The sequence below is a fragment of the Engraulis encrasicolus genome, chromosome 21 (genome assembly GCF_034702125.1).
Source record: "Engraulis encrasicolus isolate BLACKSEA-1 chromosome 21, IST_EnEncr_1.0, whole genome shotgun sequence".
NCBI lineage: Eukaryota > Metazoa > Chordata > Actinopteri > Clupeiformes > Engraulidae > Engraulis > Engraulis encrasicolus.
This window is the reverse complement of record NC_085877.1, coordinates 49,821,599-49,834,514: the sequence shown is the minus strand read 5'-3', so window position 1 is coordinate 49,834,514 and position 12,916 is coordinate 49,821,599. Positions and strand designations below refer to the sequence as shown.

Here is a 12,916-nt window from a genome sequence, read left to right as displayed (position 1 = left end):
CACTACACTACACTACACTGCACTACACTACACTACACTACACTACACTACACTACACTACACTACACTACACTACACTACACTACACTACACTACAGTACACTACACTACACTACACTACACTACACTACACTACACTACACTAGACTACACTAGACTACACTAGACTACACTACACTACACTACACTACACTACACTACACTACACTACACTACACTACAGTGCAGTATATTACATTACACTACAGTTCAGTATATTACATTACATTACACTACACTACACTACACTACACTAAACGTGGCCTGCAGCAAGGCATTATTACATTACATTACACAGTGTAGTACACCACTCAAGGTAGACAGGCATCATTATATTACATTACGTACAAATATTTTCCAAAAGGCATCGCTGTTTGCTAGTTGTCTGCTGATGTTGCATAACCTTTTGGATGTTTATGGACATAAATCAAGACGTTTTTGTTTCTAATTATGTGGCTACTCGGCTGACAGCACACTGCTCCCGTTGCTCACACGCTTTCCAGCTAATCACTCATCAGACTAGAAGAGCCGTCAGCAGAGTAGATCATCAGGGGGACTTCTCCCCGTGCAACATCCCAATTGCAAACGAGAAAATGACCTTTGAATTGAGCTTTTGTGAGATGAGTCAAGTTAGTCTTTGACTTCTTGGTGTAGACATTAGTGTGACGAACAAAACTTCTTTTTCCAAATGAACTAGAGCTACGCTACACTACAACTAGGGCTGGGGGCATTTAGTAGCGTCCCCTGGGTACTTCCTTAGTTTAGCGATAGGACTCTTATTTTGACATCGCTAGTTTCAGGATGTGATATCACGCATTCCTCCATCTTTTTTTTTAGTTCAGATGCCATCATTATTCAGAGTTACCGGAGATGTTGAATTAAAGTGTTTATTGAATTGATTTGCTGTGTGTTGCGGGGTGAACAGTGCCTACACAAGTGAGTGTGACGAGTGTGTGTTCTTGAATTAAATTGCTGTGTGTTTCAGGTGAACAGTGCCTACACGAGTGTGTGTGTGTGTGTTTCAGGTGAACAGTGCCTACACGAGTGTGTGTTTCAGGTGAACAGTGCCTACACGAGTGTGTGTGTGTGTGTTTCAGGTGAACATTGCCTACACGAGTGTGTGTGTGTGTGTTTCAGGTGAACATTGCCTACACGAGTGTGTGTGTGTGTTTCAGGTGAACAGTGCCTACACGAGTGTGTGTGTGACGAGTGTGTGTTCGGACGGCACCATCTACTGCCAGCCCCCCTCGCGAGGCCTCACCAAGCTGACGGAGGTGCTGAGCAAGACTGAGGCCTACCTACTGGCACAGGTAACACACACACACACACACACACACACACACACACACACACACACACACACACACACACACACACACACACACACACACACCGCCTAACACCTCACCAAGCTCACGGAGGTGCTGACCAAGACTGAGTCTCTCTCTCTCTCCCTCCCTCTCTCTCTCTCTCTCTCTCTCTCTCTCTCCCTCCCTCTCTCTCTCTCTCTCTCTCTCTCTCTCTCTCTCTAGTAGCAGTGTGCATGTGGTTTCTGCCTGGATTGGGATTAGGCCCCGTCCTGTGTGTAATCTGGGATTAAATCCTGCCACCAACCCCCCTAATCTGCACTACATGTTGGCCTACTCACCATATGACCATATACGCCTCTATTGGCTAATCTGGAGTGAACATTCAACAACACACATGCACATCATGAAGACAGGACGTGGTGATTGGCTAATCCGTAGTAAACATTTAGCAATGCACCATATGACTGTACGCGTCTATTGTCTATTGGCTAATCTGCAGTGAACATTTATATGTACATCATAAAGAGAGGACGTAATTATTGGTTAATCTGTAGTGAACATTTAATAATACACCATATGACTCTATCGGTTAGTTTGGATTAACTAGTAAATATTGTCGTGTCTGGTATTGACTAGTTTGGATAAACTAGTAAATATTGTCGTGTCTGGTATCGGTTAGTCTGGAGTAAACGGTTCACTAGACACATAAGACTGGACAGCTCTTACAAGGTAAACTCAAGTGGTCTTAGTTGCTGTTAGTAAACAGTCACCAGTAGACCACACACACAGACACACACACACACACACACACACACACACACACACACACACACACACACACACACACACACACACACACACACACACACACACACACAGTCACCAGTAGACAATATGACGGGACATTCCTCTTGGATAATACACACACACTCACAGACAGACAGACAGACAGACAGACCGACACACACACACACACACACACACACACACACACACACACACACACACACACACACACACACACACATATACATATACACACACACACACACACACTGTCCCTAGTAGACCATATGACGGGGCATTCCTCTTGGATAATCCAGGAAACACTGTCCTTACTCACTATCTGACTCTTCGATTGGCTAATCTGGCCTGGACACCACAACATGGAGAGTTCCTATTGGCTAATTTGGCCTGGACACCACAACATGGAGAGTTCCTATTGACCAATCCGGCCTACTCATTATCCCACTCCAGGTTCTGATTGGCTAATCTGTCGTAGACACCACACGACCAATAGATGAGTTCCTATTGGCTAATCCCACATGGCTGGGGCATGCTTGTTGGGTAATCTGTGTTCCACGTTGACCCAGTGCCACAGTGCCTGCTGTAAATCCCTCTTCCCTGATTGGCTGTCGGCAGGGGACAACAAGGTGTCCCAACACCGCCCTCATGCTGAGGTGACTGGCCACCGAAGATGTTGATAAATACTGACCACTACGAGATTTTAGTCACAGTTAATGTTTTTCTTCATTTAAATATTATATCTTTCTAACTTATAATGAATATTTCTTTATAACCTACAAGCACATTATCTTTCATTGAGATTTGAGAACCATGCCATATCCTGTGTCTGATGTTGATGTCATATCCTGTGCTGATGTCATATCTTGTGTTGTGCTAATTAGGGCTGGCTAAAACAATCGTTTTAATCGATAATCGATCGATTTCATTTGAAATTCACATAATCGATTCACAAGGCACAAAATAGATTTTTTGTTTATTTTTCTTTTTGTTCTTTTTGTTTCATTTAGGTCTATGGAAAATATCCAGTAGGTATTTGTCAATTAGGCCTGGGCCTAATTATTACAAATTAGCAATCTGTTAACACTGTCAAGCCACAGCCCTTTGGCATTTTTATATACAAATAGGCAACAGCATCTTTTGGGGGAAATCCTGGCAACAAGAAGGGAACGGATTTAACCGATTCTGAATGAATCGAATCGAATTGAATCGTGATTAATTTATTCAAAGCCCTAAGAATCGAAATCGAATCGATACAGGAAATGGCTGCGGTACCCAGCCCTTGTGCTGATGTCATATCTTGTGTTGTGCTGATGTCATATCCTGTGTTGTGCTGATGTCATATCTTGTGTTGTGCTGATGACATATCCTGTGTTGTGATGTCATATCCTGTCAGGTGACGTCTGAGTTCCTGGTGTCTCGGCCGTTCTGTGGGAAGGGCTGCCTGGCACGCTACAAGGGGAAGTGGTCACGCGTAGAGGTACGTACGCACGCACGCACGCACGCACGCACGCACGCTAGGGTGCATCAAACGCCCCCTATGAAACAATTTTGCCTTGGCCCTTTATGGTCACGCACAGAGGCACACGCACGCGGCACACGCACGCGGCACACGCACGCAACCTGTCATATTTGATACAAATTTGGACTCTAATGAACTTGTAAACATTCAATTTCTTTCTTTCTCTCGCTCCCCCCCTCTCTCTCCCTCTCACCCCCTCCCCCCCTCTCTCCCGCTCTCCCTCCCTCTCTCCCCCCCCCCCTCTCTCCCTCCCTCTCGCTCTCTCTCTCTCTCTCTCTCACTCTCCCCCCTCTCTCTTTCTTTCTCTCTCTCTCTCTCTCTCTCTCTCTCTCTCTCTCTCTCTCTCTCCCTCCCCCTCTCTCTTTCTCTCTCTCTCTCTCTCTCTCTCTCTCTCTCTCTCTCTCTCTCTCTCTCTCTCTCTCTCTCTCTCTCTCTCTCTCTCTCTCTCTCTCTCCCCCCCCCCTCTCTCTCTCTCCCTCTCTCTCTCTCTCCCCCCCCCCCCCCCCCCCTCTCCTCTCTGCATTAGATTATGAATCTGCATGGTTCTCGAGTGCTGGATATCCTCTTTGTTGACCTGGGGGTTCAGGCTTCAGTGGAGGTGATCGAGTTGAGAGAGTTCCCTCCCCCGTACCTACGAGACCTCACCACCATCCCCCCACAGGTAACGTGTGTGTGTGTGTGTGTGTGTGTGTGTGTGTGTGTGTGTGTGTGTGTGTGTGTGTGTGTGTGTGTGTGTGTGTGTGTGTGTGTGTGTGTGTGTGTGTGTGTGTTTTAGTGTCCCCGTCCCCTCCCCACTGTGTGTGACCTCACAATTGTTTGTCTAGGCCTAAGGCTTAAACAGGTGTGTGTGTGTGTGTGTGTGTGTGTCCTAGACTTGCTTGGCTTACTGTCTGGGCTGAGGACGACCTGTGTGTGTGTGCGTCCGTCTGTCCGTCATGAAACTTTGTGTGTGTGTGCGTCCGTCTATCAGTCATGAAAGTGTGTGTGTGTGTGTGTGTGTGCGCGCGCGCCCACGCGCGCGCGTCGGTCACGAAACTATGTGTGTGTGTACGCACGCTCTTCTGTCAGGAGGTGAAGTCATGTGCTGTCGAGCTGGTGGTGTGTGTGTGAGAGTGTGTGTGATGTCAGGTGTGTAATGCCTGAGGAGTGGAACTGATGAATGTGTGTGTGCGTGTGTTTTTATACTAGATCAGACGGTGAAACCGAGTTTTTCATTTGACCTATTAATTTGACATAGTGCAAGGTATGCATGTCTAAATTGTGTGTGTGTGTGTGTGCGCCTGTCTTATGAACTTTGCGTGCGTGTGTGTGTCAGCTATGCAAAGGCGTTGAGAGTCTCCTCTGAAAAAACCTGAGTTCTTAACTGCATACGAATTTCTTTGTTTAGCTCAGACGGTGAAATCAAATGTTTGCCTCATGACTGTGTGTGTGTGTGTCTGTGTGTGTGTGTGTGTGTGTGTGTGTGTGTGTGTGTGTGTGTGTGTGTGTGTGTGTGTGTCTTGGGTGGTGGGCGCCACCTGCTGGACGCCATTTTTTTTTAGCTGCGAGTGTCTGGCCCTCGCATCATTGTAGTGGTCTGGCCTCGCATCATTGTAGTGGTCTGCCAGGCTTGCCACAACAGACGTTTGTCTGCCAGGCTTGCCACAACAGACATTTCTCTGCCGGGCTTGCCACAACAGACATTTCTCTGCCGGGCTTGCCACAACAGACATTTCTCTGCCAGGCTTGCCACAACAGACATTGGTCTGCCAGGCTTGCCACAACAGACATTGGTCTGCCAGGCTTGCCACAACAGACATTTGTCTGCCAGGCTTGCCACAACAGACATTTGTCTGCCAGGCTTGCCACAACAGACATTTCTCTGCCGGGCTTGCCACAACAGACATTTCTCTGCCGGGCTTGCCACAACAGACATTTCTCTGCCGGGCTTGCCACAACAGACATTTCTCTGCCGGGCTTGCCACAACAGAGATTTGTCTGCCAGGCTTGCCACAACAGACATTTGTCTGCCAGGCTTGCCACAACAGACATTTGTCTGCCAGGCTTGCCACAACAGACATTTGTCTGCCAGGCTTGCCACAACAGACTTTTGTTTTGAATCAAGGCGGGCAGGGTTTTGAGGGAATGTCGACGCACAACAACAAGAATGATTGAACAGCTCTCGTTTGACGTCAGTTTTTGAAAAATTAGACTCAAGGTTTTGTTGAAACGTGTTCAGGTAGATGTTCTTCTCTCATTAATTTTTAAGAAGGTCTGGACAGGGTATAAAACGTGGATCCACGTTCTTTGATGGTAGTAATTCTCATTGTAATTGTAATTGCGCTGATTGGTTAGAGCGTTGGCCTATAGGCACAGACACGGTTTGAAAGACAACACGTTCTGCTCATCAACAGTCTTCAGATTGTACCGTGCATCAAATGCCCCCTATGAAAAAATATTGCCTTGGCCCTGTTGTGAAAAATGATCTACACCCAGTAAAAACACACTGTGTGAAATATTTTCAATTTGGATGAAGTCTACCGGGGCCACCAGCCACCAATAGAAAATAATGGTGATAGTCAAAATCCTGGAATAGAAATTGTTATTTTGGTGCATAAAGCTACCCAATAAAAACATATGGCGGTGTGATAAAAAATATTCTAAGCACAGTAAAATCACTCTGTGTAAAATATGTTGAAATGTCGATGAATTCTACTGGGTCCACCAGGCCCATGAAAATACAAAATAATGGATGAAACCTGGATTCCAAAGCTGAAGTCCAGTGGTAGACTTCATCCAAATTTTAAAGTGTTTTACACAGTGTAGGTCAAGTCAAAACATTTTCATAAGGGGCATTTGATGCACCCTATCACACATCCAACCTGGTGAAGTGTTGTCTTACTGACCTCTCTCTCTCTCTCTCTCTCGGTGTGTGTGTGTGTGCGTGCCTGCCTGCCTGCCTGCCTGCCTGCCTGCCTGCCTGCCTGTCTGCCTGCCTGCCTGCCTGCCTGCCTGCCTGCCTGCCTGCCTGCCTGCCTGCCTGCCTGCCTGCCTGCGCGCGCGTGCCAGGTGGTGAAGTGCTGTCTGGCTGACCTCTCTCTGTGCGTGTGTGTGTGTGTGTGCCAGGTGGTGAAGTGCTGTCTGGCTGAGCTGCCCGTCAGTGTTGGATCCTGGACCCCCGAGGCCGTACAGTGGCTACGAGACGCCGTGCTGAACACCAGCGACTGCAGTATTAAGGCACGTACACACACACACACACACACACACACACACACACACACACACACACACACACACACACACACCGCCCTGCAGTGGCTACAAGACGCAGTACTCAACACCAGCGACTGCAGCATCAAGGCACGTACACACACACACACACACACACACACACACACACACACCGCCCTGCAGTGGCTACAAGACGCAGTACTGAACACCAGCGACTGCAGCATTAAGGCACGTACACACACACACACACACACACCGCCCTGCAGTGGCTACAAGACGCAGTACTCAACACCAGCGACTGCAGCATCAAGGCACGTACACACACACACACACACACGCACACTTCATGTATGCCTTGACGTGTCAGTTGGTATGTACGACGCTAATGTTAATAATAATAATAATACTTTCGTTTTATATAGCGCCTTTCAAAACACCCAAGGACGCTTCACAGAGTGTTGTGTTGGAAAGTGTGAGTGTGTGTGTGTGTGTGTGTGTGTGTGTGTGTGTGTGTGTGAATGCGTGAAAGTGCTTGTGGAACTAGCAGCCATAAGCCTCCAGGAAGAGATGTGTCTTAACACATTCAATACCAGCCGTTTTTTTTGGAATTCAACCGTAGACTCCCAGCCAATTTCATCATTTTATGTCATTTTTTGAACACCCACCGAATATTTTATCTTCAACCCAGAGACACATGTCAGGGCTGGTTCGAAAGCCCAAAGACTCAGCTGTCTGTATATTTTTACGGTTTGTTTCTAGCTTGTTTCATTCCGAAGTTATTTCACTTTAAGCGCGCACTGGTTTAGGTAAAAATAGCGATTTTGAACATTCGAACTGAGATAAAGCCTTTTTTGTCAGGGGTGCGCTCTGACTCTCCGAGTTTAAATTGCGGGTCTAAATGCATTTTCTTGCCCAAAGAACAACTCCAGTACCTTCCAAGTAAACTTACTTTGATGCAAAAATCACCTGGTCAGGCAGTTCAGAGCATCTGAAATGCTAGCTAGCTAATGTCACTTGACTGGCAGTTTTCGTTCTGCAGATAAAAGTAGACGTGCCAAAGTACTCACCCAAAAGAAGGTTAGTTCCTGCTGTGTTGCATGCTGTTTTTCATTACAACCTTCCATTTTACACCTATCCTGATGGCAGCAAAACTCCTTATCCTTCCATCATATGTTTAGGAACAGGCTAGCTAGCAAGGGCTGTGCTGACAGGACATGTTTTGTTTTGATGCTCTAGGAAGTAAATGGAGACGTGACGTGACGTGATCAGGAAGTGGTCAGAGACGGTTTGATTCGCTATTAATAAAACTCAAATACTGTGTGTAATAAAATGCACAGATGATGAAATATCCAGATCCTGACTTTGTAGGAGTTTTGACTTTGTAGGTGTTTTCATGATCTATGTCAGTTCTGTTCATCACATTATTACGAAAATCACACAGAATGTGCATTAGAATGTGTAGATTCAGAATCCAATAAAAAAAAGTAAAAACGTAATTTTACGGTTTGGGAGCCAACGCATGGGAGGCAAAACGTATTTTTACGTGACTTGGTAGTGAATGTGTTAAGGTGTTGCTTAAACATGGCCAGTGAAGGGGCATTCTGGATGTGGTCGGGCAGATTGTTCCAAAGAATGGGAGCAGCAACATGGAAGACTCTGTCACTGGTGACCTTGAGCCTGGTACGAGGGACGACCAGCTGGCCCTTGGAAGAGGATCCCTGCAGGGATCTTGAGGGGTCATAAGGGTGAAGAAGGTCTGTGAGGTAGTGGGGTGCCAGACCATGGGGGGACTTGAAAGTGAGGAGGAGGACTTTGTAGGTAATGCGTGACTTGATGGGGAGCCAGTGAAGCGGCTTGAGTATGGGGGTGATGTGCTGCAGGGTCTAGTGCCTGTTATGATCCTGGCAGCAGAGTTCTAGACATATTGCAGTCTGTCTAGGGCCTTGTTGGGTAGACCAAGCAGGATGGCATTGCAATAGTCCAGACAGGAGGAGATGAAAGCGTCTCCGTAACTGTCTTAGAGAGTGAAGGCCTGAGTCTGGAGATGTTTCGGAGATGATAGAATGCTGATTTGGTGACTTTTTTGATATGGGAGTGAAGTGAAAGTGATGAATCCAAGATGACACTCAGGTTACGTACTTCAGGGGATGGGATGATGTCCAGGTGGAGATCTCCAACCTTCCTTTGCAGCATTGCTGGTGCCACCACCATGAGCTCAGTTTTATTGCTGTTCAGTTTGAGGAGATTGTGTGTCATCCAGGTTTTGATGTCCTGTAGGCAGTGGACGAGAGGGGTGGGGGGAGACAGAGGAGAGGGTTTGGTGCTGATGTATAACTGTGTGTCGTCGGCGTAGCAGTGGAAACTGAGACCATGGGAGCGGATGATACGACCAAGGGGGAGCCGGTAGATGGTGAAGAGAAGGGGGCCAAGCACCGAACCTGCGGCTGATGGTAACTGTGGTGGGGCACCTTGGTCCCCAGCAGGGCAAACACAAATCTTCTTTGACGGGCGAGCACAGTCCTGAGCCGAACTCCTTCGGACTCTCCTCCAAAGCTCACAGTGGGAGAAAACTCCCGGATAGATATATAAACTTCCCCCGTACAATTACATCAAGGCATAGGTAAATTCATCAAGGTCTTTGTAGGGCTACATTGTTCATAGGCAAATGGCCAGTCTCTAAACACTTTCTTGTGAGCAAGCTAGCTCCAATGCCAACCAGGCCTGGCATGCGAGACTAGCACCTCAAGTGCTCACCTGTTCCCCAGGTCTCCAAGTGGCTCTGACCCATGACCCTTAAGTAGGTCCAGGTGACTCAAAGGTTTAACAGCGCCCCCGTGTGGTGTGAACTTGGTAGTGTGCTGTCTAAGATTGGCATCGTTGAGGAACCTAGTGAGCATGGGCCACAGTGTCGCTCATTAACTTACTTTTTTGACTCTCCTTCCTTCTCTCTCTCCCTCTCTCCTCTCTCTCTCTCTCTCTCTCTCTCTCTCTCTCTCTCTCTCTCTCTCTCTCTCTCTCTCTCTCTCTCTCTCTCTCTCTCTCTCTCTCTCTCTCTCTCCTTCTCTCTCTCTCTCTCCTTTTCTCCCTCCATCTCTATAACAGATAGCTCAGCTGGATGACTCCAAGCGCCTGGTGCATGTTCACCTGTTCACCAATAAGCATTTTAACGACGACAGCCGCAGTGTCAACCGCCAGCTGTCCGACTCGGACCTCTTCAAGCATCCCAAAGACGTCTTCCTTAGCACGCGCGCTCCCCTCAAACCCTTGTCTTCCTCCTCCTCCTCTTCATCCTCCTCTTCCGCCGCCCTACGCACCCCGCCCACCACCATGACGACGACAGCCAATCGATGCGCTAGCCCGACCATCGTCTCCACGGCGACGGCCAATGGCACCACGGCAACAGCGGCAGCAGCGGTGCCCCAGCTGAGGAGAACCCACTCGCTACCTAGCAACAGGGCATCACCCGCACCAGGCTCGCCATCAGAGAGGTGGGTTATGGACACGTGGCCGTGGCCGTGTGTACTTTTCTAGTGAAGAAACGTAATTACTTTTATGGAGAAGTAACTGGTACTTGTAATTAGTTATTTTTTCAAAGATTTTGGGCCCCTGCTGGTCAGAACCTGGAAATGTATATATCATGATGATCATCATATTAGTATTAAAGGGACAGTTTGGTCAATTTCAACATGCAGTTGTATTGCTCACGCTACCCTTGACTTGTCAGTACCTGGTGATGCCACATTTTTCGGCTCAGCCCTTTCCGAGATATGAGCAATTCTAATGGGGGCAGCGTTTGTTTACATTTTTAAAAAATGAAACATAGGCCAACTCCAAATATTTTCCCAAAAGGTACTGCTGTTTGCTAGTTGTCTGCTGATGTTTTATAACATTTTGGATGTTTTTGGGAATAAATAAAAATGTTTTTTTGAAATGTAAACAAAGAGCTGCCCCCATTACAATGACCAGGATCTCGGAAACGGCTGAAGAAGAAGAAAAAAAAATCTCAGGCACTGACAAGTCCAGGGTAGTGTGAGCATGCATGTTGAAATTGACCAAACTGTCCCTTTAATATTGTTATGAATTAGCCTAGCGAACAAGCCCCGCCAGTGGCCAGAAATATTTTTGCCTGCGAGTGGTCGAGCCTCGGACAATGGACCAATGACAAAGCATTGGCCAATAGGCACAGACATAGCCTGGTTCACACCAGACGGTGTATGTGTAGCTTCGGCGCCCCCTGGCGGAGCAGAGCTTCACACACTACCGTCTGGTACACAGCCATAGAGCATGCTCCGTCTCCAACCAGAAAATAGACAGAGCATTTATTTCTTAAATATAAACGAGGAGTCACAAGACCAATTAGAGACTATATTGACTCTTTAAAGATTAACAGGAAGGTGTTTGAAGGAATTTGTTGGTGAGGAGGCCGTGCAGAAGCAATAAGCTTAAATTCTCAGCCTATTTTCTGGTTGGAGACGGAGCGTGCTCTATGGCTGTGTACCAGACGGTAGTGTGTGTAGCTCTGCTCCGCCAGGGGGCGCCGAAGCTACACATACACCGTCTGGTGTGAACCAGGCTAGCACAGACACAGTTTGAAAAACAACGGGTTGTTCCCATCAACAATCTTCCGATGTGTCATTCGTCGGGGCCAGACTAAATATTCCCATTTAATCTCACATTTAGTCTGGCTTGCCAGGCTAATTATTAATATTCCTCTCTCAATTCAATTCAAATATGCTTTATTGGCATGCCTATTGGTGTTGCCAAAGCTTACAGACACCAAAAACCTTTCTCTGTCTTCTTTAAGCCCCACCTGCCAGCGGCCCGCGGGCCAGAATCGAGACCAGTACATATCGTGATCGTATTAGTATTACTAGTTATTAATAATCTTCCTGTTCCTCTGTCGTGTTCTCTTCCCCCAGCTCCTCCCTCCTCTCCCCCCCAGGCGCAGTGGGGCAGAAAACTGACGTGTACTTATCATATATTATTATCAGGGCTGGGACTCGATTAAAAAGATGTAATAAAATTAATCCATAGGCTTTGAAATGAATTAATCGTATTTTAATCGCATTTAAATAACTGACTTGAGAACAGTGAAAACTGTTTTTTTTTTTTCACATGGATTTTGGATAATTACAATAATTCATAATAATAATGTTATTCATTTTTAAAAGAAGAGAGGACTCTTGCCCTCCACTGGTCTAATCCAGAATCATGTAGCTATATTATGTAAGGGTTAACGTTCGGCGAGAAGGTCGCTACCGTGGAATAGCAGCACGACAGAGAGAATCTTTAGACCCCGACGCGGAGCGGAGGGGTCTTGTTCTCTCTGAAGTGCTGCTATTCCACAAAGCGACCGACTCGCCGAAAGTTAACCCGCTTATTATATGGATATACTTAAATGATTCACACATGGCGGGGACATTTCTTTAGGCCTATTTAATGGTAAGATTGTTGCTGCGCAAAACAAAACAGTGCCGTTGTGGAACACCGCTAGGCAACAGCTAGGTAGCCAGGACAACAGGTGTTGTCTATCACAGCAGCTGATTAGAGTCTTGTTGAAAAGTCGCTTTAGCAGTGAAAAGTCTTGTTGCCATTGACAGCGGTCTGTTATAGACCAACCCGTCCGTTATCGAAAAATAACAGACGTGCGAACGTTGGGGAGCCCCGTTGAAATGAATGGAGCATTCGACCGATGACGTCACACCATATAATAAACTGTGATAATTTTTTTAAATTTTGTTAATTAATTAATCATATTGTGTGATTAATTAATCGAATTAGCGTGTTAATGTCCCAGCCCTAATTATTATTAGTATTACTAGTAGTAGTATTATTATTCATATTATTATTAATCGTCCTGTTTCTGTGTCGTGGTGTTCTCTTCCCCCAGCTCCCCCTCCCTGGGCCCGGTCCAGTTGCCCCCTCTGCTGGAGCTGCCCCCTGCTGGCCACAACCTGGATGTGTACATATCATCTTCAGATTAGTATTGATATTATTATTAATCTTCCTTTTCCTGTGTCGTCGTGTTCTC

At 46.7% G+C, this 12,916-nt stretch overlaps 1 protein-coding gene across 1 annotated transcript in view; it reads left to right on the top strand.

The window, feature by feature from the left end:
- Nucleotides 1–12,916, top strand: part of tdrd7b (tudor domain containing 7 b) — a 71,972-nt gene that overhangs the window by 55,066 nt on the left and 3,990 nt on the right. Inside the window, exons 14-18 of the mRNA XM_063186759.1 lie at nucleotides 1,215–1,349; nucleotides 3,550–3,633; nucleotides 4,202–4,336; nucleotides 6,781–6,891; nucleotides 9,988–10,296. Of these exons, the coding sequence (XP_063042829.1) occupies nucleotides 1,215–1,349; nucleotides 3,550–3,633; nucleotides 4,202–4,336; nucleotides 6,781–6,891; nucleotides 9,988–10,296 (774 nt within the window). The remainder of the gene's footprint in view (nucleotides 1–1,214; nucleotides 1,350–3,549; nucleotides 3,634–4,201; nucleotides 4,337–6,780; nucleotides 6,892–9,987; nucleotides 10,297–12,916) is intronic.